This window comes from Oncorhynchus mykiss, chromosome 2 (genome assembly GCF_013265735.2).
Source record: "Oncorhynchus mykiss isolate Arlee chromosome 2, USDA_OmykA_1.1, whole genome shotgun sequence".
Classification (NCBI taxonomy): domain Eukaryota; kingdom Metazoa; phylum Chordata; class Actinopteri; order Salmoniformes; family Salmonidae; genus Oncorhynchus; species Oncorhynchus mykiss.
Window position 1 is genome coordinate 11,895,654 of NC_048566.1, and position 26,318 is coordinate 11,921,971.

General features: G+C 46.4%; 1 protein-coding gene across 6 annotated transcripts in view; it reads right to left on the reverse strand.

Annotated features, from left to right (window-relative positions):
* LOC110513475 (vacuolar protein sorting-associated protein 13B) overlaps positions 1 to 26,318 on the reverse strand; it is an 818,772-nt gene that overhangs the window by 423,715 nt on the left and 368,739 nt on the right. For all 6 annotated transcript variants that reach the window (XM_036938036.1, XM_036938048.1, XM_036938043.1 and 3 more), the window contains exons 20-21: positions 21,900 to 22,003; positions 10,745 to 10,883 (exon numbers count right to left, since the gene is read on the reverse strand). In XM_036938036.1, coding sequence (XP_036793931.1) covers positions 10,745 to 10,883; positions 21,900 to 22,003 — 243 coding nt within the window. The remainder of the gene's footprint in view (positions 1 to 10,744; positions 10,884 to 21,899; positions 22,004 to 26,318) is intronic.

Below are 26,318 nucleotides of genomic sequence, written 5' to 3' on the forward strand. Positions count from 1 at the left end.
AGCTAATTTTAGGATCTTGGGAGGAAGCTGCTGATGTCATTACTGGGAGAAGTGTGATTCGTCCCAAATCACACTCACTTATATTCCTTAGTGCACTAGCAGAGCGGTCAAAAAAAAAAAGTGGTGCCCTAAATGTAGGGAATAGGGTGCGTTCTTTGGGACGTGCCCTGTAACAATGAGAAGCTCTGGAGGCCTGCAATCCCAGCAGATTCCTGATGCCAACATTGCTTTCATTAGGACACTAAAGAAAACACTTAAGAGCTAGTTTAGTGGCTAGCTTTATGGGATCCAATTAGTGTGGTAATTGAGGCAGGGGGGGGGGGGGGGGGGGGACGGGGACGTGGCCACATGGTCCCCGAGGCAAAACAAGTTGTTTTCAAAGTCATCCGTCCAATCAGTTGTTGTGAAGAGAAATAGCAGGCTGGGATACTTCTGGGATGACGAACATAACCCTGAGCTGACCTGGGTCACCATGAAGTGGTCTATTATCGCCACATTCTAATCTGAACCTGTTTTACATCGTTGTCCTCTAATCAGGGACTGGTTTAGACCTGGGACACCAGGTGGGTGATTCCCCTCTAATCAGGGCCTGATTTAGACCTGGGACACCAGGTGGGTGATTCCCCTCTAATCAGGGCCTGATTTAGACCTGGGACACCAGGTGGGTGATTCCCCTCTAATCAGGGACTGGTTTAGACCTGGGACACCAGGTGGGTGATTTCCCTCTAATCAGGGACTGATTTAGACCTGGGACACCAGGTGGGTGATTCCCCTCTAATCAGGGACTGATTTAGACCTGGGACACCAGGTGGGTGATTCCCCTCTAATCAGGGCCTGATTTAGACCTGGGACACCAGGTGGGTGATTCCCCTCTAATCAGGGACTGGTTTAGACCTGGGACACCAGGTGGGTGATTCCCCTCTAATCAGGGCCTGATTTAGACCTGGGACACCAGGTGGGTGATTCCCCTGTAATCAGGGACTGATTTAGACCTGGGACACCAGGTGGGTGATTCCCCTCTAATCAGGGCCTGATATAGACCTGGGACACCAGGTGGGTGATTCCCCTCTAATCAGGGACTGATTTAGACCTGGGACACCATGTGGGTGATTCCCCTCTAATCAGGGCCTGATTTAGACCTGGGACACCAGGTGGGTGATTCCCCTGTAATCAGGGCCTGATTTAGACCTGGGACACCAGGTGGGTGATTCCCCTCTAATCAGGGCCTGATTTAGACCTGGGACACCAGGTGGGTGATTCCCCTAGCCCAACGAGTCTGCTCCCATACTTCCTTAAAAGACCTTTGCTTAAAAAACAAGAAAAAAGCAGCAGTTGTACTGTGTCCATTTTGAGATGCCGTAGCCAGTATTCACTTCCTCAACATAGTCAGCATTAATATAAGATAAAAAAAATGAATGACATTCATTGAGTTATGTTTTTGCAGAAAGAGATCTTCGTCGCGCAATTTTACATCTAACTAAGATGTTTGGTGTAATATCTTTCCGTATAAATGTGCATGAAAACGAGTCGCCTCTTGTTGAATGACAACAAAGACTTTATTGAAGAATCCCTACTGTTGACCAATCACAGACGAAGGGGCGTAGACTTTTAGAGACGAACTTCGGCACAGAAGTCCAACATGGCTGGGAAGTACGTGGACACCTTCAGTCACATGTGTACTAAAAAACAGAATGAAAACCAACTCGATGTTTGGTTTGTCCTCCCTGAGTCTCAGCATCATACAAGTCATGCCGTGAGCCAGCCATCACAGAACCACACATAGGAAACACTGGACACCTAACAGGACTGACTGGGGCTTGTGATCTGGACACCTAACAGTACTGACTGGGGCTTGTTACTGGACACCTAACAGTACTGACTGGGGCTTGTTACTGGACACCTAACAGTACTGACTGGGGCTTGTTATGGGAGGTGTCCTCCCTCACTAGTCTCAGGCCAGTGGTGAAGAGGAGTTGTCCTCCCTCACTAGTCTCAGGCCAGTGGTGAAGGGGAGGTGTCCTCCCTCACTAGTCTCAGGCCAGCCAGTGGTGAAGGGGAGGTGTCCTCCCTCACTAGTCTCAGGCCAGCCAGGGGTGAAGAGGAGCGAGGCTCCACTAACCTATGATATCACCCAGCCTTCAGCTCACTACTGGGGGAAATTAAATAGATCTGTGTGTCTGTGTGAGTTCCCGGGGCCCCTCGCAGGGCTCACGCTCAGTCCCTCCTGATTACCAAAGAGCTGTAGTTATGGGGTCTGTGTGAGTTCCCGGGGCCCCTCGCAGGGCCCACGCTTAGTCCCTCCTGATTACCAAAGAGCTGTAGTTATGGGGTCTGTGTGAGTTCCCGGGGCCCCTCGCAGGGCCCAAGCTTAGTCCCTCCTGATTACCACAGAGCTGTAGTTATGGGGTTAGTGTATAACAAAACATCTCTCTCTCTGTCTCTCTCTCTCTTTGTCTCTCTCCCTCTCTGTCTCTCTCTCTCTCTTTCTCTCTCTGTCTCTCTCTGTCTCTCTCTGTCTCTCTCTGTCTATCTATGTCTCTCTGTCTCTGTCTCTCTCTCTCTCTGTCTCTCTCTCTCTCTGTCTCTCTCTCTCATAAAGTACCAGGCATGGATTCAAATGATCAATTGAAAGCAGACACAGTCTTTTACCATTACACTTGTTTTGAAGGGATCTTTGAACTACGCACAAAAAAACATTTGAAAGTCCTTTTATTTTGTTCCATTATGAGACTAATGAGTGATTCAGTTAAGCTCTCAGAGGTGATCCTTAAGACTGGAACCAAAACCTCCCAGGAATACAAAGGAACAAATCAGAACATCGGTGAGGACATGAATATTCAATAGCCTGGGAAAGCATGTGATCAGGTAAAAGCAAATCACAGCCAAAGTGTCAATGTAGGCCCTCTCCTAGCCAATCAGTACATCAGTGAGAACATGAATATTCAATAGCCTGGGAAAGCATGTGATCAGGTAAAAGCAAATCACAGCCAAAGTGTCAATGTAAGCCCTCTCTTAGCCAATCAGTACATCAGTGAGAACATGAATATTCAATAGCCTGGGAAAGCATGTGATCAGGTAAAAGCAAATCACAGTCAAAGTGTCAATGTAGGCCCTCTCCTAGCCAATAAAGCGATTGAGTCAAAAACAAACAACTTCCCTCAGTCGGTATCCCCACAGCAACTCTCCCAAACCTCCCCCACTTCTCCTTCACCCAAATCCAGTCAGCTGATGTTCTGAAAGAGCTGCAAAATCTGGGCCCCTACAAATCAGCTGGGCTAGACAATCTGGACCCTCTCTTTCTAAAATTATCTGACGAAATTGTTGCAACCCCTATTACTAGCCTGTTCAACCTCTCTTTCGTGTCGTCTGAGATTCCCAAAGATTGGAAAGCTGCCGTGGTCATCCCCCTCTTCAAAGGGGGGGACACTCTTGACCCAAACTGCTACAGACCTATATCTATCCTACCCTGCATCTCTAAGGTCTTCGAAAGCTAAGTTAACAAACAGATCACCAACCATTTTGAATCTCACCATACCTTCTCTGCTATGCAATCTGGTTTCAGAGCTGGTCATGGGTGCACCTCAGCCACGCTCAAGGCCCTAAACGATATCATAACCACCATCAATAAGAGACATTACTGTGCAGCCATATTCATCGACCTGGCCAAGGCTTTCGACTCTGTCAATCACCACATTCTTATCGGCAGACTCAACAGCCTTGGTTTCTCAAATGACTGCCTCTCCTGGTTCACCAACTACTTCTCAGATAGAGTTCAGTATGTCAAATCAGAGGGCCTGTTGTCCGGTCCTCTGGCAGTCTCTATGGGGGTGCCACAGGGTTCAATTATTGGACCGACTCTCTTCTCTGTATACATCAATGATGTCGCTCTTGCTGCTGGTGAGTCTCTGATCCACCTCTACGCAGACGACACCATTCTGTATACTTCTGGCCCTTCTTTGGACACTGTGTTAACAACCCTCCAGGCAAGCTTCAATGCCATACAACTCTCCTTCCGTGGCCTCCAACTGCTCTTAAATGCAAGTAAAACCAAATGCATGCTCTTCAACCGATCTCTGCCCGCACCTTCCCAGTTCTGACTTAGAATATGTGGACAACTACAAATACCTAGGTGTCTGGTTAGACTGTAAACTCTCCTTCCAGACTCACATTATACATCTCCAAACCAAAATTAAATCTGGAATCGGCTTCCCATTTCGCAAACAAAGCATCCTTCACACATGCTGCCAAACATACCCTCGTAAAACTGACCATCTTACCGATCCTCGACTTCGGCGATGTCATTTATAAAATAGCCTCCAACACTCTACTCAGCAAATTGGAAGCAGTCTATCACAGTGCCATCCGTTTTGTCACCAAAGCCCCATATACTACCCACCACTGCGACCTGTACGCTCTCGTTGGCTGGCCCTCGCTTCATATTCGCCGCCAAACCCACTGGCTCCAGGTCATCTATAAGTCTTTGCTAGGTAAAGCCCCGCCTTATCTCAGCTCACTGGTTACCATAGCAGCATCCACCCGTAGCACGTGCTCCAGCAGGTATATCTCACTGGTCACCCCCAAAGCCAATTCCTCCTTCGGCCGTCTTTCCTTCCAGTTCTCTGCTACCAATGACTGGAACGAACTGCAAAAATCTCTGAAGCTGGAGACTCATATCGCCCTCACTAGCTTTAAGCACCAGCTGTCAGAGGGGCTCACAGATCACTGCACCTGTTCATAGCCCATCTGTAAACAGCCCACCCAACTACCTCATCCCCACACTGTTATTTATTTTGCTCCTTTGCACCCCAGTATCTCTACTTGCACACTCATCTTCTGCATATCTATCACTCCAGTGTTTAATTGCTACTTTGTAATTATTTTGCCACTATGGCCTATTTATTGCCTTACCTCTCTTATCCTACCTCATTTGCACAGACTGTATATAGAATTTTCTATTGTGTTATTGACTGTATGTTTGTTTATTCCATGTGTAACTCTGTGTTGTTGTTTGTGTCGCACTGCTTTGCTATATCTTGACCAGGTCGCAATTGTAAATGAGAACTTGTTCACAACTGGCCTACCTGGTTAAATAAAGGTGTTCTCAACTGGCCTACCTGGTTAAATAAAGGTGTTCTCAACTGGCCTACCTGGTTAAATAAAGGTGTTCTCAACTAGCCTACCTGGTTAAATAAAGGTGAAATAAAAACATAAATCAATGTAGGGATTAGGGTGTCATTGGGTCCTGGTCTATAGTAGTGCACTATATAGGGAATAGTGTGCTATTGGGTCCAGGTCTATAGTAGTGCACTATATATGGAATAGGGTTCCATTGGGTCCTGGTCTAAAGTAGTGCACTATATATGGAATAGGGTTCCATTGGGTCCTGGTCTAAAGTAGTGCACTATATAGGGAATAGTGTGCTATTGGGTCCAGGTCTATAGTAGTGCACTATATATGGAATAGGGTTCCATTGGGTCCTGGTCTAAAGTAGTGCACTATATATGGAATAGGGTTCTGTTCCTGTTCCAGGAAGCTAGGCACATGTCAATACTTCACAGGAGAAATTGAATTTAAATTGTTGGTTGTTTACTAAACTACTCCCTCTATTTAGCAAATGGCCTCACATGTGAAGCCTTAAAGAGATGGGTGGGGCTAAAGCTTAAAAGGGTGTGAACAATGCTGAATGGGCGTAGACAAAGAAGAGTTCTCCAGTAGGTTTCAAAACATTCCAGGGACATTTTCTCAAAAGTGAGGTAACAAGTTTATCAAAGCAGAATTGACTTTCCCCCATTGTTCCTCAACTGTAGTGTTGATCTACCATTTTATAGCTGAGTCTCTACTTTAATCCCATTTTATAGCTCTGAGTCTCTACTTTAATCCCATTTTATAGCTCTGAGTCTCTAATTTAATCCCATTTTATAGCTCTGAGTCTCTACTTTAATCCCATTTTATAGCTCCGAGTCTCTACTTTAATCCCATTTTATAGCTCTGAGTCTCTACTTTAATCCCATTTTATAGCTCCGAGTCTCTACTTTAATCCCATTTTATAGCTCTGAGTCTCTACTTTAATCCCATTTTATAGCTCTGAGTCTCTACTTTAATCCCATTTTATAGCTCTGAGTCTCTACTTTAATCCCATTTTATAGCTCTGAGTCTCTACTTTAATCCCATTTTATAGCTCTGAGTCTCTACTTTAATCCCATTTTATAGCTCTGAGTCTCTACTTTAATCCCATTTTATATCTCTGAGTCTCTACTTTAATCCCATTTTATATCTCTGAGTCTCTACTTTAATCCCATTTTATAGCTCTGAGTCTACTTTAATCCCATTTTATAGCTCTGAGTCTCTACTTTAATCCCATTTTATAGCTCTGAGTCTCTACTTTAATCCCATTTTATAGCTCTGAGTCTTTACTTTAATCCCATTTTATAGCTCTGTCTCTACTTTAATCCCATTTTATAGCTCTGAGTCTCTACTTTAATCCCATTTTATAGCTCTGAGTCTCTACTTTAATCCCATTTTATAGCTCTGAGTCTCTACTTTAATCCCATTTTATAGCTCTGAGTCTCTACTTTAATCCCATTTTATAGCTCTGAGTCTCTACTTTAATCCCATTTTATAGCTCTGAGTCTCTACTTTAATCCCATTTTATAGCTCTGAGTCTCTACTTTAATCCCATTTTATAGCTCTGAGTCTCTACTTTAATCCCATTTTATAGCTCTGAGTCTCTACTTTAATCCCATTTTATAGCTCTGAGTCTCTACTTTAATCCCATTTTATAGCTCTGAGTCTCTACTTTAATCCCATTTTATATCTCTGAGTCTCTACTTTAATCCCATTTTATATCTCTGAGTCTCTACTTTAATCCCATTTTATAGCTCTGAGTCTCTACTTTAATCCCATTTTATAGCTCTGAGTCTCTACTTTAATCCCATTTTATATCTCTGAGTCTCTACTTTAATCCCATTTTATATCTCTGAGTCTCTACTTTAATCCCATTTTATAGCTCTGAGTCTCTACTTTAATCTAATGTTAAAAAAAAATACAATTACAATAAATTAAAATGTTGCTACGTAATCGAGGTGGTCGGTCACATATTTTGGAACGGACCAAACTGAAGAGCCAGTGACCTTGTCGTTCTCATCATGTACTATACCGAGCATGGTAATATACAGGAAACATACGTAGAAACATGACACAAACACAGGTCATATTGGCTGCCCACTTCCTGGTCTAGACTGAACAACAGAGCTGGTGCCCATTCAACGACCGGGATCTAGTTTACGTTTAGTCAAAAACCCAAAGAGAAAACACCGACTGGCAGACAGACAACAGGACCCAAAGAGAAAACACCGACGGGCAGACAGACAACAGGACCCAAAGAGAAAACACCGACTGGCAGACAGACAACAGGACCCAAAGAGAAAACACCGACTGGCAGACAGACAACAGGACCCAAAGAGAAAACACCGACGGGCAGACAGACAACAGGACCCAAAGAGAAAACACCGACTGGCAGACAGACAACAGGACCCAAAGAGAAAACACCGACTGGCAGACAGACAACAGGACCCAAAGAGAAAACACCAACGGGCAGACAGACAACAGGACCCAAGGTGGAGCTCTGAGAAGGTGCTACTGACACGCTGCAGACTGCTAGAGCGGTTTGTATACACTGGGAGCCCCGGCTGACTGTTTACCGACTGTTTACCGACTGTGTACCAACTCCATTTTAATGAGGGAATGTACTGTAATAGATGTGGATAAACAAAGGCAGTGCGATATGAGGGGGAAAAGGCATTAGTGGAGATTTAAAAAAAACGCAGCTTGACCTTTTCACTGCTGTGCTTTCAGCATCCTGAAAGAGCTTGGAAAGATCCCTAATGGATTATTTAGTGCTAGAAATGTCATAGGAGCATTTTCCTATCAAAACACTCAACGGGGTAAATACACACGCTCGTATTTACAGTGAGAAAATGACTTCACTGAGAGGAAAGCAGCTCATCTCCTGGTGGGAAGACATACAATACTGTAGGTAAATAGGCCTTGTTGAACTGTGACGTGCCTTAGAGGAGCTGAAGTCTCAATACTGTAGAAACCTGAATACTGTAGGTGATTACTGTAGAAACCTGAATACTGTAGGTAAATACTGTACGTAAATAGGCCTTGTTGAACCGTGACGTGTCTTAGAGGAGCTGAAGTCTCAATACTGTAGAAACCTCAATACTGTAGGTGATTACTGTAGGTAATTTTGGTAGAATACTGTAGGTAAATACTGTACGTAAATAGGCCTTGTTGAACCGTGACGTGCCTTAGAGGAGCTGAAGTCTCAATACTGTACGTAAATAGGCCTTGTTGAACCGTGACGTGTCTTAGAGGAGCTGAAGTCTCAATACTGTAGAAACCTCAATACTGTAGGTGATTACTGTAGAAACCTGAATACTGTAGGTGATTATGGTAGAAACCTCAATACTGTAGGTGAATACTGTAGGTGATTATGGTAGAAACCTCAATACTGTAGGTGAATACTGTAGGTGATTATGGTAGAAACCTCAATACTGTAGAAACCTGAATACTGTAGGTGGTTATGGTAGAATACTGTAGGTAAATACTGTACGTAAATACGGTAGGTAAATACAGTAGGTAAATATGGTAGGAAAATACAGTAGGTAAATATGGTACGTAAATATGGTAGGAAAATACAGTAGGTAAATATGGTACGTAGATACAGTAGGTAAATACGGTACGTAAATACAGTAGGTAAATACAGTAGGTAAATACGGTACGTAAATACAGTAGGTAAATACAGTAGGTAAATACGGTACGTAAATACAGTAGGTAAATACAATAGGTAAATATGGTAGGAAAATACAGTAGGTAAATATGGTACGTATATACAGTAGGTAAATACAGTAGGTAAATACGGTACGTAAATACAGTAGGTAAATACAGTAGGTAAATACGGTACGTAAATACAGTAGGTAAATACAGTAGGTAAATACGGTACATAAATACAGTAGGTAAATACAGTAGGTAAATACAATAGGTAAATATGGTAGGTAAATATGGTAGGTACATACTGTAGAAACCTAAATACAGTAGGTAAATACGGTAGGTAAATACAGTAGGTGAATACTGTAGGTGAATACAGTATGTGAATACAGTAGAAACCTAAATATGGTAGGTACATTCGGTAGGTGAATACTGTAGAAACCTAAATACAGTAGGTCAATACGGTAGGTAAATGCAGTAGGTACATACGGTAGGTAAATACAGTAGGTACATACGGTAGGTAAATACAATAGGTACATACGGTAGGTAAATACAGTAGGTAAATATGGTAGGTAAATGCAGTAGGTGAATATGGTAGGTAAATACAGTAGGTCAATACTGTAGGTAAATACAGTAGGTACATACGGTAGGTAAATACAATAGGTACATACGGTAGGTAAATACAGTAGGTAAATACTGTAGAAACCTAAATATGGTAGGTACATTCGGTAGGTAAATACAATAGGTACATACGGTAGGTAAATACAGTAGGTAAATATGGTAGGTAAATGCAGTAGGTGAATATGGTAGGTGAATACTGTAGGTAAATACAGGTGAATACTGTAGAAACCTAAATACAGTAGGTACATACGGTAGGTAAATACAATAGGTACATACGGTAGGTAAATACAGTAGGTAAATATGGTAGGTAAATGCAGTAGGTGAATATGGTAGGTGAATACTGTAGGTAAATACAGTAGGTGAATACTGTAGAAACCTAAATATGGTAGGTACATTCGGTAGGTGATTGAGATGGAGAGTAAGTCTGGTTTACTAGACAGACTGGTGTATGTAAGACAGGGCCTGTATCCACAAATCATCTCACAGTAGGGCTGGTGGTCAAGGATCAGGTCCATGTAGACTTAGTCATTAGGATCTAGGATCAGGTCCATGTAGTCTTATTCATTAGGATCTAGGATCAGGTCCATGAGTCTTATTCATTAGGATCTAGGATCAGGTCCATGAGTCTTATTCATTAGGATCTAGGATCAGGTTCATGTAGTCTTATTCATTAGGATCTAGGATCAGGTCCCATCTGTCCATGAGTCTTATTCATTAGGATCTAGGATCAGGTTCATGTAGTCTTATTCATTAGGATCTAGGATCAGGTCCATGAGTCTTATTCATTAGGATCTAGGATCAGGTCCATGAGTCTTATTCATTAGGATCTAAGATCAGGTTCATGTAGTCTTATTCATTAGGATCTAGGACTTGGGGTTTCCAGCTGAGAAACCCCAAGACACCATGCTGGAGGGATTGGGAGGAGTATGTTTCTCTGCACCTCCTCTCCTCCCTTCCTCCTCTCTTCCTCCTCCTCCTCTCTCATCCCTCCCTTCCTCCTCTCCTCCCTTCCTCCTCTCCTCTCTTCCTCCTCTCCTCCCTCCCTCTCCTCCAGCAGCTCAGAGTTTCCAGCTGAACCCCAAGACACCATGCTGGAGGGAATGGGAGAAGTATGTTTCTCTGCACCGGCATCTCATCCAAGGAAAGGATGGCAGATGACTGTTTTCAATGAGGGGGGTCCCAGTAAGTGGAAAAGTGGTGTAAAGCAGCTTCTGGGCCCAGATACAATATCAACAGACACACGGAGAGATAGAGAGACATAGAGATAGAGAGACAGAGAAAGACAGAGACCCAGAGAGAGACAGAGAAAGACAGAGACCCAGAGACCCAGAGAGATGGAGACTGTTCCTACCTGTGACAGTCTTGGTCTTGACCGGACTGCTGGCGTAGTCCGAGGCCTGATTGGATGGCTGCTTGGCGAATGGCATGCTCCCCACAGACACCTCGTCCTCCCTCCGCTTGGACATGGACACGGGAACCGGCACCGCAGCCTGCGATGACACCACACCCCCACCACGTCACACTCAGCAACCAAAGAGACTTGACTAGAACCAAGCTGAGATGCACTTATCATCAGTGAATTTATTGGAATGATTTCAGTGGTTGGGGCATAATGCCATAATGACGCGTCCAGTAACAGCTGCTTGTTAGATCTAACTAAAAGCAACATTTATCCAGCCTGCTCCATCTGTCCTGACCATGTAGTCTGAGATAGACAGGGCTGCCTCTTAGAGAGATCTCCAGCCTGCTCCATCTGTCCTGACCATGTAGTCTGAGGTAGACAGGGCTGCCTCTTAGAGAGATCTCCAGCCTGCTCCATCAGTCCTGACCATGTAGTCTGAGATAGACAGGGCTGCCTCTTAGAGAGATCTCCAGCCTGCTCCATCAGTCCTGACCATGTAGTCTGAGATAGACAGGGCTGCCTCTTAGAGAGATCTCCAGCCTGCTCCATCTGTCCTGACCATGTAGTCTGAGATAGACAGGGCTGCCTCTTAGAGAGATCTCCAGCCTGCTCCATCTGTCCTGACCATGTAGTCTGAGATAGACAGGGCTGCCTCTTAGAGAGATCTCCAGCCTGCTCCATCTGTCCTGACCATGTAGTCTGAGATAGACAGGGCTGCCTCTTAGAGAGATCTCCAGCCTGCTCCATCAGTCCTGACCATGTAGTCTGAGATAGACAGGGCTGCCTCTTAGAGAGATCTCCAGCCTGCTCCATCTGTCCTGACCTTCTTAGAGAGAGTACAAAACATTCAACTACACTACTGACAGTATGAGGACACCTGCTAGTCGAACATCTCATTCCAAAATCATGGGCATTAATATGGAGTTGGTTCCCCCCCTTTGCTGCTACAACAGCCTCCACTCTTCTGGGAAGGCTTTCCACTAGATGTTGGACCATTGCTGCTATAACAGCCTCCACTCATCTGTGAAGGCTTTCCACTAGATGTTGGACCATTGCTGCTATAACAGCCTCCACTCTTCTGGGAAGGCTTTCCACTAGATGTAGGAACATTGCTGCTATAACAGCCTCCACTCTTCTGGGAAGGCTTTCCACTAGATGTTGGAACATTGCTGCTATAACAGCCTCCACTCTTCTGGGAAGGCTTTCCACTAGATGTAGGAACATTGCTGCTATAACAGCCTCCACTCTTCTGGGAAGGCTTTCCACTAGATGTTGGAACATTGCTGCTATAACAGCCTCCACTCTTCTGGGAAGGCTTTCCACTAGATGTAGGAACATTGCTGCTATAACAGCCTCCACTCTTCTGGGAAGGCTTTCCACTAGATGTTGGAACATTGCTGCTTTAACAGCCTCCACTCTTCTGGGAAGGCTTTGCACTAGATGTTGGAACATTGCTGCTATAACAGCCTCCACTCTTCTGGGAAGGCTTTCCACTAGATGTTGGAACATTGCTGCTATAACAGCCTCCACTCTTCTGGGAAGGCTTTCCACTAGATGTTGGGACATTACTGCTATAACAGCCTCCACTCTTCTGGGAAGGCTTTCCACTAGATGTTGGAACATTGTTGCTATAACAGCCTCCACTCATCTGTGAAGGCTTTCCACTAGATGTTGGACCATTGCTGTTATAACAGCATCCACTCTTCTGGGAAGGCTTTCCACTAGATGTTGGAACATTGCTGCTATAACAGCCTCCACTCTTCTGGGAAGGTTTTCCACTAGATGTTGGAACATTGCTGCTATAACAGCATCCACTCTTCTGGGAAGGCTTTCCACTAGATGTTGGAACATTGCTGATATAACAGCCTCCACTCTTCTGGGAAGGCTTTCCACTAGATGTTGGACCATTGCTGCTATAACAGCCTCCACTCTTCTGGGAAGGCTTTCCACTAGATGTTGGAACATTGCTGCTATAACAGCCTCCACTCTTCTGGGAAGGCTTTCCACTAGGTGTTGGAACATTGCTGCGGGGACTAGCTTCCATTCAGCCACAAGAGCATTAGTGAGGTCGGGTGCTGATGTTTAGCGATTAGTCCTGGCTCGTGGTCCAATTCATCCCAAAGGTTTTCGATGGGGTTGAGGTCAGGGCTCTGTGCAGGCCAGTCAAGTTCTTCCACACCGATCACGACAAACCATTTCTGTATGGACCTCTCTTTGTTCATGTGGGCATTGTCATGCTGAAACAGGAAATGGCCTTCCCCAACCTATTGCCACAAATTTGGAAGAACAGAATCATCTAGAATGTCATTGTATGCTGTAGCGTTAAGATTTCCCTTCCCTGGGACTAAGGGGCCCGAACCATGAAAAACAGCCCCCGACCATTATTCCTCATCCACCAAACTTTACAGTTGACACTATACATTGGGGCAGGTAGCGTTCTCCTGGCATCCGCCAAACTTTACAGTTGGCACTATACATTGGGGCAGGTAGCGTTCTCCTGGCATCCGCCAAACTCAGATTATTCAATTGTGCGTGGCTGCTTTACACCACTCCAGCCGACGCTTGGCATTGGGCATGGTGATCTTAGGCTTGTGTGCGGCTGCTCTGCCATGGAAACCCCATTACATGAAGCTCCCGACCAACAGCTGTTGTGTTGACGTTGCTTCCAGAGGCAGTTTGGAACTCGGTAGTGAGTGTTGCTTCCAGAGGCAGTTTGGAACTCGGTAGTGAGTGTTGCTTCCAGAGGCAGTTTGGAACTCGGTAGTGGAGGGTTGCTTCCAGAGGCAGTTTGGAACTCGGTAGTGGAGGGTTGCTTCCAGAGGCAGTTTGGAACTCGGTAGTGAGCGTAGCTTCCAGAGGCAGTTTGGAACTCGGTAGTGAGTGTTGCTTCCAGAGGCAGTTTGGAACTCGGTAGTGAGTGTTGCTTCCAGAGGCAGTTTGGAACTTGGTAGTGAGTGTTGCTTCCAGAGGCAGTTTGGAACTCGGTAGTGAGTGTTGCAACCGAGGACAGACGATTTTTACATACTAAACGCTTCAGCACACGGTGGTCCCATTCTATGAGCTTGTGTGGCCTACCACTCCACGGCTGAGCCGTTGTTGCTCCTAGACGTTTCCACTTCACCATAACAGGACTTAGAGTTGACCCGGGGCAGCTCTAGCAGGGCAGAAATTTGACGAACTGACTTGTTGGAAAGGTGGCATCCTATGACGGTGCCACGTTGAAACTCACTGGGCTCTTCAGTAAGGCCCATTCTACTGGCAATGTTTGTCCATGGAGATTGCATGGCGGTGTGCTCAATTTTATACACCTGTCAGCAAAGGTTTGTCCACATACTTTTGTATAAATAGTGTCGGTCCTCTCTGGTTCTCAGAGACAACAGGACATGACTGCCTGTCATGGACATTAACTTCAGTCAGCTCCAATCATTAAAGAGGGTTCATCTGAGAAACACAAGAGCCTGGAGGGCAGTGGAGGGGAGATGAGAGGAGAGGAGAGAAGAGGAGGAGAGTAGAGGAGAGTAGAGGAGAGGAGGAGAGAGGAGAGGAGAGGAGGAGAGGAGGAGAGAGGAGAGGAGAGGAGATGAGAGGAGAGGAGAGGAGATGAGAGGAGAGCCAGAGGAGAGGAGAGCCAGAGGAGAGGAGAGCCAGAGGAGAGGAGAGGAGAGGAGAGGAGAGAGGAGGAGAAAGGAGAGGAGAGGAGAGAGGAGAGGAGAGGTGGGGAGAGGGGAGGAGAGGAGGAGAGGAGGAGAAAGGAGAGGGGAGGAGGAGAGAGGAGAGGAGGGGAGAGGAGGAGAAATGAGGAGAAAGGAGAGGAGAGGTGGGGAGAGGTGGAGAGAGGGGAGGGGAGGGGAGATGAGAGGTGGGGAGAGGGGAGAGGAGGAGAAAGGAGAGGAGAGGTGGGGAGAGGAGGAGAAAGGAGAGGAAAGGTGGAGAGAGGGGAGGGAATGGAGAGAAGGGGGGAGGGGGGGATATGAGAGAGCAATGCTGGGCTGGCTACAAGGCTGTAGGGAAAGAGGCTCCAACAGGCCCGTAGGCTCCAAGAGCAACACAGGGGATGAGGTGGGGGCTGAAGGCTCGGGGCTGAAGGCTCGGGGCCAGGGGTCGGTGATGGGTGAATGTTTGTGTAGAGCGGCCTCACACAGAGCTGGCAGACTGCAGCTCATGGCCGTTCTGCTCGGCCATGGCCCTATGTGTGTGTGTGTGTGGGGGGCTGGAAACACCACTGGCACCCGACAGCAGCAGCAGCTAGCTACAGTATGACATCTGGCAGGGGCCCACACACACACACACACACACACACACACACACACACAAACACACAAACACACACATCCAGATAACTTGATGTGAAAACTCTCAAATATGTTTGACCTGATAATATTCATTTCTACTTGTCCACTGAGTGGAACATATCTGGATACATCATCACCTGGATATATCACCACCTGGATATATCACCACCTGGATATATCACCACCTGGATATATCACCACCTGGATATATCACCACCTGGATATATCACCACCACCACCTGGATATATCACCACCTGGATATATCACCACCTGGATATATCACCACCACCTGGATATATCACCACCTGGATATATCACCACCACCACCTGGATATATCACCACCTGGATATATCACCACCTGGATATATCACCACCACCACCTGGATATATCACCACCTGGATATACCACCACCACCACCTGGATATATCACCACCACCACCTGGATATATCACCACCACCACCTGGATATATCACCACCTGGATATATCACCACCACCACCTGGATATATCACCACCACCACCTGGATATATCACCACCTGGATATATCACCACCACCACCTGGATATATCACCACCTGAATATATCACCACCACCACCTGGATATATCACCACCACCACCTGGATATATCACCACCACCACCTGGATATATCACCACCACCACCTGGATATATCACCACCACCACCTGGATATATCACCACCTGGATATATCACCACCACCACCTGGATATATAACCACCTGAATATATCACCACCACCACCTGGATATATCACCACCACCACCTGGATATATCACCACCACCACCTGGATATATCACCACCTGGATATATCACCCCCACCACCTGGATATATCACCACCAACACCTGGATATATCACCACCAACACCTGGATATATCACCACCAACACCTGGATATATCACCACCACCACCTGGATATATCACCACCTGGATATATTACCACCACCACCTGGATATATCACCACCACCACCTGGATATATCACCACCTGGATATATCACCCCCACCACCTGGATATATCACCACCACCACCTGGATATATCACCACCAACACCTGGATATATCACCACCAACACCTGGATATATCACCACCACCACCTGGATATATCACCACCTGGATATATTACCACCACCACCTGGATATATCACCACCACCACCTGGATATATCACCACCACCACCTGGATATATCACCACCTGGATATATCACCACCAACACCTGGATATATCACCACCAACACCTGGATATATCACCACCACCACCTGGATATATCACCACCTGGATATATCACCACCACCACCTGGATATATCACCACCTGGATATATCACCCCCACCACCTGGATATATCACCACCACCACCTGGATATATCACCACCACCACCTGGATATATCACCACCACCACCTGGATATATCACCACCACCACCTGGATATATCACCACCACCACCTGGATATATCACCACCACCACCTGGATATATCACCACCACCACCTGGATATATCACCACCACCACCTGGATATATCACCACCACCACCTGGATATATCACCACCACCACCTGGATATATCACCACCACCACCTGGATATATCACCACCTGGATATATCACCACCTGGATATATCACCCCCACCACCTGGATATATCACCACCAACACCTGGATATATCACCACCAACACCTGGATATATCACCACCAACACCTGGATATATCACCACCACCACCTGGATATATCACCACCTGGATATATTACCACCACCACCTGGATATATCACCACCACCACCTGGATATATCACCACCTGGATATATCACCCCCACCACCTGGATATATCACCACCACCACCTGGATATATCACCACCAACACCTGGATATATCACCACCAACACCTGGATATATCACCACCACCACCTGGATATATCACCACCTGGATATATTACCACCACCACCTGGATATATCACCACCACCACCTGGATATATCACCACCACCACCTGGATATATCACCACCTGGATACATCACCCCCACCACCTGGATATATCACCATCAACACCTGGATATATCACCACCAACACCTGGATATATCACCACCACCACCTGGATATATCACCACCTGGATATATCACCACCACCACCTGGATATATCACCAGCTGGATATATCACCCCCACCACCTGGATATATCACCACCACCACCTGGATATATCACCACCACCACCTGGATATATCACCACCTGGATATATCACCACCACCACCTGGATATATCACCACCACCACCTGGATATATCACCACCTGGATATATCACCACCACCACCTGGATATCTCACCACCACCACCTGGATATATCACTTCCTGGATATATCACCACCACCACCTGGATATATCACCACCACCACCTGGATATATCACCACCTGGATATATCACCACCACCTGGATATATCACCACCTGGTTATATCACCACCACCACCTGGATATATCACCACCTGGATATATCACCACCTGGATATATCACCACCTGGATATATCACCACCACCACCTGGATATATCACCACCACCACCTGGATATATCACCACCTGGATATATCACCATCACCACCTGGATATATCACCACCTGGATATATCACCACCTGGATATATCACCACCTGGATATATCACCACCACCACCTGGATATATCACCACCAACATCTGAATATATCACCACCAACACCTGGATATATCACCACCACCACCTGGATATATCACCACCTGGATATATCACCACCACCACCTGGATATATCACCACCTGGATATATCACCACCACCACCTGGATATATCACCACCTGGATATATCACCACCACCACCTGAATATATCACCACCTGGATATATCACCAACACCACCTGGATATATCACCACCAACACCTGGATGTATCACCACCTGGATATATCACCACCTGGATATATCACCACCTGGATATATTACCACCACCACCTGAATATATCACCCTCACCACCTGGATATATCACCACCTGGATATATCACCACCAACACCTGGATATATCACCACCACCACCTGGATATATCACCACCTGGATATATCACCACCACCACCTGGATATATCACCCCCACCACCTGAATATATCACCCCCACCACCTGGATATATCACCACCTGGATATATCACCACCAACACCTGGATATATCACCACCACCACCTGGATATATCACCACCTGGATATATCACCACCACCACCTGGATATATCACCACCTGGATATATCACCACCACCACCTGGATATATCACCACCTGGATATATCACCACCAACACCTGGATATATCACCACCTGGATATATCACCACCTGGATATATCACCACCAACACCTGGATATATCACCCCCACCACCTGAATATATCACCCCCACCACCTGGATATATCACCACCACCACCTGGATATATCACCACCTGGATATATCACCACCTGGATATATCACCACCAACACCTGGATATATCACCACCACCACCTGGATATATCACCCCCACCACCTGGATATATCACCATCACCACCTGGATATATCACCCCCACCACCTGGATATCTCACCATCACCACCTGGATATATCACCACCAACACCTGGATATATCACCACCAACACCTGGATATATCACCACCAACACCTGGATATATCACCACCACCACCTGGATATATCACCACCACCACCTGGATATATCACCACCTGGATATATCACCACCACCACCTGAATATATCACCACCTGGATATATCACCACCTGGATATATCACCACCACCACTTGGATATATCACCACCACCACCTGGATATATCACCACCACCACCTGGATATATCACCACCACCACCTGGATATATCACCACCACCACCTGGATATATCACCACCACCACCTGGATATATCACCACCTGGATATATCACCACCACCACCTGGATATATCACCACCTGGATATATCACCACCACCACCTGGATATATCACCACCACCACCTGGATATATCACCACCTGGATATATCACCACCACCACCTGGATATATCACCACCTGGATATATCACCACCACCACCTGGATATATCACCACCTGGATATATCACCACCACCACCTGGATATATCACCACCTGGATATATCACCACCACCACCTGGATATATCACCACCTGGATATATCACCACCTGGATATATCACCACCTGGATATATCACCACCACCACCTGGATATATCACCACCTGGATATATCACCACCACCACCTGGATATATCACCACCTGGATATATCACCACCACCACCTGGATATATCACCACCTGGATATATCACCACCTGGATATATCACCACCTGGATATATCACCACCACCACCTGGATATATCACCACCTGGATATATCACCACCACCACCTGGATATATCACCACCACCGCCTGGAAATCACTTCCTTAATATATCACTTCCTTAATTTATCACCACCTGAATATATTATTATTATATTTCTCAGGCTTTCCTGAGGAGTCACATCGTGTCAGCTACATTCTGCTTTACACAAAGAGGTCCTCAACCCCCCTGTCTGCAACGTTCCAGTATTCTAGAACGCTCCAGTATTCTAGAACGCTCCAGTATTCTAGAACGCTCCAGTATTCTAGAACGTTCCAGGGAACATTCCTATCCGTCTCTCTCCCTCCTGACCCCAAACACTAAGCCTCGTCCTTCTCCTCTGTCCTTCAGCTGAAGGCCTCAGCTAATCCTGCACACCCAGCCTTCACACTCTAACCCTGACAGCCAGGAGTGTGTGTGTGTGTGTGTGTGTGTGTGTGTGTGTGTGTGTGTGTGTGTGTGTGTGTGTGTGTGTGTGAGTGTGTGTGTGTGAGTGTGTGTGTGTGTGTGTGTGTCAGCTAGGTTAGATGAGGAACAGGTCTCCTTCACCCTGGCACTGAGTCAATCACTAACATGTGCTTCCTTCTCTCTCCCCTGTGGGAGGTACGGACCAGACGAGTTCACTGAACAAATACATGTTTCCTGTATAAGGATGAACCTGTGTAATGTCCAACCAGCCTCTCTATCTGTCCTCTATAAGGCTGAACCTGTGTAATATCCAACCAGCCTCTCTATCTGTCCTCTATCCAACCAGCCTCTCTATCTGTCCTCTATAAGGATGAACCTGTGTAATGTCCAACCAGCCTCTCTATCTGTCCTCTATAAGGCTGAACCTGTGTAATATCCAACCAGCCTCTCTATCTGTCCTCTATCCAACCAGCCTCTCTATCTGTCCTCTATCCAACCAGCCTCTCTATCTGTCCTGTATAAGGCTGAACCTGTGTAATGTCCAACCAGCCTCTCTATCTGTCCTCTATCCAACCAGCCTCTCTATCTGTCCTCTATCCAACCAGCCTCTCTATCTGTCCTCTATAAGGCTGAACCTGTGTAATGTCCAACCAGCCTCTCTATCTGTCCTCTATAAGGCTGAACCTGTGTAATGTCCAACCAGCCTCTCTATCTGTCCTCTATCCAACCAGCCTCTCTATCTGTCCTCTATAAGGATGAACCTGTGTAATGTCCAACCAGCCTCTCTATCTGTCCTCTATCCAACCAGACTCTCTATCTGTCCTCTATAGGTTGAACCTGTGTAATGTCCAACCAGCCTCTCTATCTGTCCTCTATAAGGATGAACCTGTGTAATGTCCAACCAGCCTCTCTATCTGTCCTCTATCCAACCAGCCTCTCTGCCTGTCCTCTATTAGGCTGAACCTGTGTAATATCCAACCAGCCTCTCTATCTGTCCTCTATCCAACCAGCCTCTCTGCCTGTCCTCTATTAGGCTGAACCTGTGTAATGTCCAACCAGACTCTCTATCTGTCCTGTATAAGGCTGAACCTGTGTAATGTCCAACCAGGCTCTCTATCTGTCCTCTATAAGGCTGAACCTGTGTAATGTCCAACCAGCCTCTCTATCTGTCCTCTATAAGGCTGAACCTGTGTAATGTCCAACCAGCCTCTCTATCTGTCCTCTATAAGGCTGAACCTGTGTAATGTCCAACCAGCCTCTCTATCTGTCCTGTATAAGGCTGAACCTGTGTAATATCCAACCAGCCTCTCTATCTGTCCTCTATCCAACCAGCCTCTCTATCTGTCCTGTATAAGGCTGAACCTGTGTAATGTCCAACCAGCCTCTCTATCTGTCCTCTATCCAACCAGCCTCTCTGCCTGTCCTCTATTAGGCTGAACCTGTGTAATATCCAACCAGCCTCTCTATCTGTCCTCTATAAGGCTGAACCTGTGTAATATCCAACCAGCCTCTCTATCTGTCCTCTATCCAACCAGACTCTCTATCTGTCCTCTATAGGTTGAACCTGTGTAATGTCCAACCAGCCTCTCTATCTGTCCTCTATAAGGCTGAACCTGTGTAATGTCCAACCAGCCTCTCTATCTGTCCTCTATAAGGCTGAACCTGTGTAATATCCAACCAGCCTCTCTATCTGTCCTCTATCCAACCAGCCTCTCTATCTGTCCTCTATCCAACCAGCCTCTCTATCTGTCCTCTATCCAACCAGACTCTCTATCTGTCCTCTATAGGTTGAACCTGTGTAATGTCCAACCAGCCTCTCTATCTGTCCTGTGTAGAATGTCTGTCCTGTGTAGATTGTCTGTCCTGTGTAGATTGTCTGTCCTGTGTAAATAGCTCATGGTACAGAATGTCCAACGGGGTGTGTGTGTGTGTGTGTGTGTGTGTGTGTGTGTGTGTGTGTGTGTGTGTGTGTGTGTGTGTGTGTGTGTGTTCTACCTGTTGCCTGCAGCTCCTCTTCTGAGGCTGGTGGAGGATCCATGTACTGAAGACTGGATCCAGGTTCACAGCAATGCCCTGGACGCTGACCAGGAACACAGCACCTACAGACAACACATACAGAACAGCAGGTTACCCACAATGCCCTGAACGCTGACCAGGAACACAGCACCTACAGACAACACATACAGAACAGCAGGTTACCCACAATGCCCTGAACGCTGACCAGGAACACAGCACCTACAGACAACACATACAGAACAGCAGGTTACCCACAATGCCCTGAACATTGACCAGGAACACAGCACCTACAGACAACACATACAGAACAGCAGGTTACCCACAATGCCCTGAACATTAACCAGGAACACGGCCCTAGTAAGGTTGTGAAATAGGTAACCATGTTCCTACTGCCAGGTAGTAACCATGTTCCTACTGCCAGGTAGTAACCATGTTCCTACTGCCAGGTAGTAACCATGTTCCTACTGCCAGGTAGTAACCATGTTCCTACTGCCAGGTGGTAACCATGTTCCTACTGCCAGGTAGTAACCATGTTCCTACTGCCAGGTGGTAACCATGTTCCTACTGCCAGGTGGTAACCATGTTCCTACTGCCAGGTAGTAACCATGTTCCTACTGCCAGGTAGTAACCATGTTCCTACTGCCAGGTGGTAACCATGTTCCTACTGCCAGGTGGTAACCATGTTCCTACTGCCAGGTAGTTACCATGTTCCTACTGCCAGGTGGTAACCATGTTCCTACTGCCAGGTGGTAACCATGTTCCTACTGTCAGGTAGGTGTGTTCAGCCTTTGAGGACACAGTGAATATCTCATCTAGTCCCAGGTAGTAACCATGTTCAGCCTCTGAGGACACAGTGTATATCTCATCTAGTCCCAGGTAGTAACCATGTTCAGCCTTTGAGGACACAGTGAATATCTCATCTAGTCCCAGGTAGTAACCATGTTCAGCCTCTGAGGACACAGTGAATATCTCATCTAGTCCCAGGTAGTAACCATGTTCCTGTGTTTGGCCTTTGAGGACACAGTGTATATCTCATCTAGTCCCAGGTAGTAACCATGTTCAGCCTCTGAGGACACAGTGAATATCTCATCTAGTCCCAGGTAGTAACCATGTTCCTGTGTTCAGCCTCTGAGGACACAGTGAATATCTCATCTAGTCCCAGGTAGTAACCATGTTCCTGTGTTCAGCCTCTGAGGACACAGTGAATATCTCATCTAGTCCCAGGTAGTAACCATGTTCCTGTGTTCAGCCTCTGAGGACATAGTGAATATCTCATCTAGTCCCAGGTAGTAACCATGTTCCTGTGTTCAGCCTCTGAGGACACAGTGTATATCTCATCTAGTCCCAGGTAGTAACCATGTTCCTGTGTTCAGCCTCTGAGGACACAGTGTATATCTCATCTAGTCCCAGGTAGTAACCATGTTCAGCCTCTGAGGACACAGTGTATATCTCATCTAGTCCCAGGTAGTAACCATGTTCCTGTGTTCGGCCTTTGAGGACACAGTGAATATCTCATCTAGTCCCAGGTAGTAACCATGTTCCTGTGTTCAGCCTTTGAGGACACAGTGAATATCTCATCTAGTCCCAGGTAGTAACCATGTTCAGCCTCTGAGGACACAGTGAATATCTCATCTAGTCCCAGGTAGTAACCATGTTCCTGTGTTCAGCCTCTGAGGACACAGTGAATATCTCATCTAGTCCCAGGTAGTAACCATGTTCCTGTGTTCGGCCTTTGAGGACACAGTGTATATCTCATCTAGTCCCAGGTAGTAGCCATGTTCCTGTGTTCGGCCTTTGAGGACACAGTGAATATCTCATCTAGTCCCAGGTAGTAACCATGTTCAGCCTCTGAGGACACAGTGAATATCTCATCTAGTCCCAGGTAGTAACCATGTTCCAGGTGTTCGGCCTTTGAGGACACAGTGTATATCTCATCTAGTCCCAGGTAGTAACCATGTTCAGCCTCTGAGGACACAGTGAATATCTCATCTAGTCCCAGGTAGTAACCATGTTCCTGTGTTCAGCCTCTGAGGACACAGTGAATATCTCATCTAGTCCCAGGTAGTAACCATGTTCCTGTGTTCGGCCTTTGAGGACACAGTGTATATCTCATCTAGTCCCAGGTAGTAGCCATGTTCCTGTGTTCGGCCTTTGAGGACACAGTGAATATCTCATCTAGTCCCAGGTAGTAACCATGTTCAGCCTCTGAGGACACAGTGAATATCTCATCTAGTCCCAGGTAGTAACCATGTTCCTGTGTTCAGCCTCTGAGGACACAGTGAATATCTCATCTAGTCCCAGGTAGTAACCATGTTCAGCCTCTGAGGACACAGTGTATATCTCATCTAGTCCCAGGTAGTAACCATGTTCCTGTGTTCAGCCTTTGAGGACACAGTGAATATCTCATCTAGTCCCAGGTAGTAGCCATGTTCCTGTGTTCGGCCTTTGAGGACACAGTGAATATTTCATCTAGTCCCAGGTAGTAACCATGTTCCTGTGTTCAGCCTCTGAGGACACAGTGAATATCTCATCTAGTCCCAGGTAGTAACCATGTTCCTGTGTTCAGCCTCTGAGGACACAGTGTATATCTCATCTAGTCCCAGGTAGTAACCATGTTCCTGTGTTCGGCCTCTGAGGACACAGTGAATATCTCATCTAGTCCCAGGTAGTAACCATGTTCCTGTGTTCGGCCTTTGAGGACACAGTGAATATCTCATCTAGTCCCAGGTAGTAACCATGTTCAGCCTCTGAGGACACAGTGAATATCTCATCTAGTCCCAGGTAGTAACCATGTTCAGCCTCTGAGGACACAGTGAATATCTCATCTAGTCCCAGGTAGTAACCATGTTCCTGTGTTCAGCCTCTGATGACACAGTGAATATCTCATCTAGTCCCAGGTAGTAACCATGTTCAGCCTCTGAGGACACAGTGTATATCTCATCTAGTCCCAGGTAGTAACCATGTTCCTGTGTTCAGCCTTTGAGGACACAGTGTATATCTCTTCTAGTCCCAGGTAGTAACCATGTTCAGCCTCTGAGGACACAGTGAATATCTCATCTAGTCCAAGGTAGTAACCATGTTCCTGTGTTCGGCCTTTGAGGACACAGTGAATATCTCATCTAGTCCCAGGTAGTAACCATGTTCAGCCTCTGAGGACACAGTGTATATCTCATCTAGTCCCAGGTAGTAACCATGTTCCTGTGTTCAGCCTCTGAGGACACAGTGAATATCTCATCTAGTCCCAGGTAGTAACCATGTTCCTGTGTTCGGCCTTTGAGGACACAGTGTATATCTCATCTAGTCCCAGCTAGTAACCATGTTCCTGTGTTCAGCCTCTGAGGACACAGTGTATATCTCATCTAGTCCCAGGTAGTAACCATGTTCCTGTGTTCAGCCTCTGAGGACACAGTGTATATCTCATCTAGTCCCAGGTAGTAACCATGTTCCTGTGTTCAGCCTTTGAGGACACAGTGAATATCTCATCTAGTCCCAGGTAGTAACCATGTTCCTGTGTTCAGCCTTTGAGGACACAGTGTATATCTCATCTAGTCCCAGGTAGTAGCCATGTTCCTGTGTTCAGCCTCTGAGGACACAGTGTATATCTCATCTAGTCCCAGGTAGTAACCATGTTCCTGTGTTCCGCCTTTGAGGACACAGTGAATATCTCATCTAGTCCCAGGTAGTAACCATGTTCCTGTGTTCCGCCTCTGAGGACACAGTGTATATCTCATCTAGTCGCAGGTCGTAACCATGTTCAGCCTTTGAGGACACAGTGTATATCTCATCTAGTCCCAGGTAGTAACCATGTTCCTGTGTTCAGCCTTTGAGGACACAGTGAATATCTCATCTAGTCCCAGGTAGTAACCATGTTCCTGTGTTCAGCCTTTGAGGACACAGTGAATATCTCATCTAGTCCCAGGTAGTAACCATGTTCCTGTGTTCAGCCTTTGAGGACACAGTGAATATCTAATCTAGTCCCAGGTAGTAACCATGTTCAGCCTCTGAGGACACAGTGTATATCTCATCTAGTCCCAGGTAGTAACCATGTTCAGCCTTTGAGGACAAAGTGAATATCTCATCTAGTCCCAGGTAGTAACCATGTTCCTGTGTTCAGCCTTTGAGGACACAGTGAATATCTCATCTAGTCCCAGGTAGTAACCATGTTCCTGTGTTCAGCCTTTGAGGACACAGTGAATATCTCATCTAGTCCCAGGTAGTAACCATGTTCCTGTGTTCAGCCTTTGAGGACACAGTGTATATCTCATCTAGTCCCAGGTAGTAACCATGTTCCTGTGTTCGGCCTTTGAGGACACAGTGAATATCTCATCTAGTCCCAGGTAGTAACCATGTTCCTGTGTTCAGCCTTTGAGGACACAGTGTATATCTCATCTAGTCCCA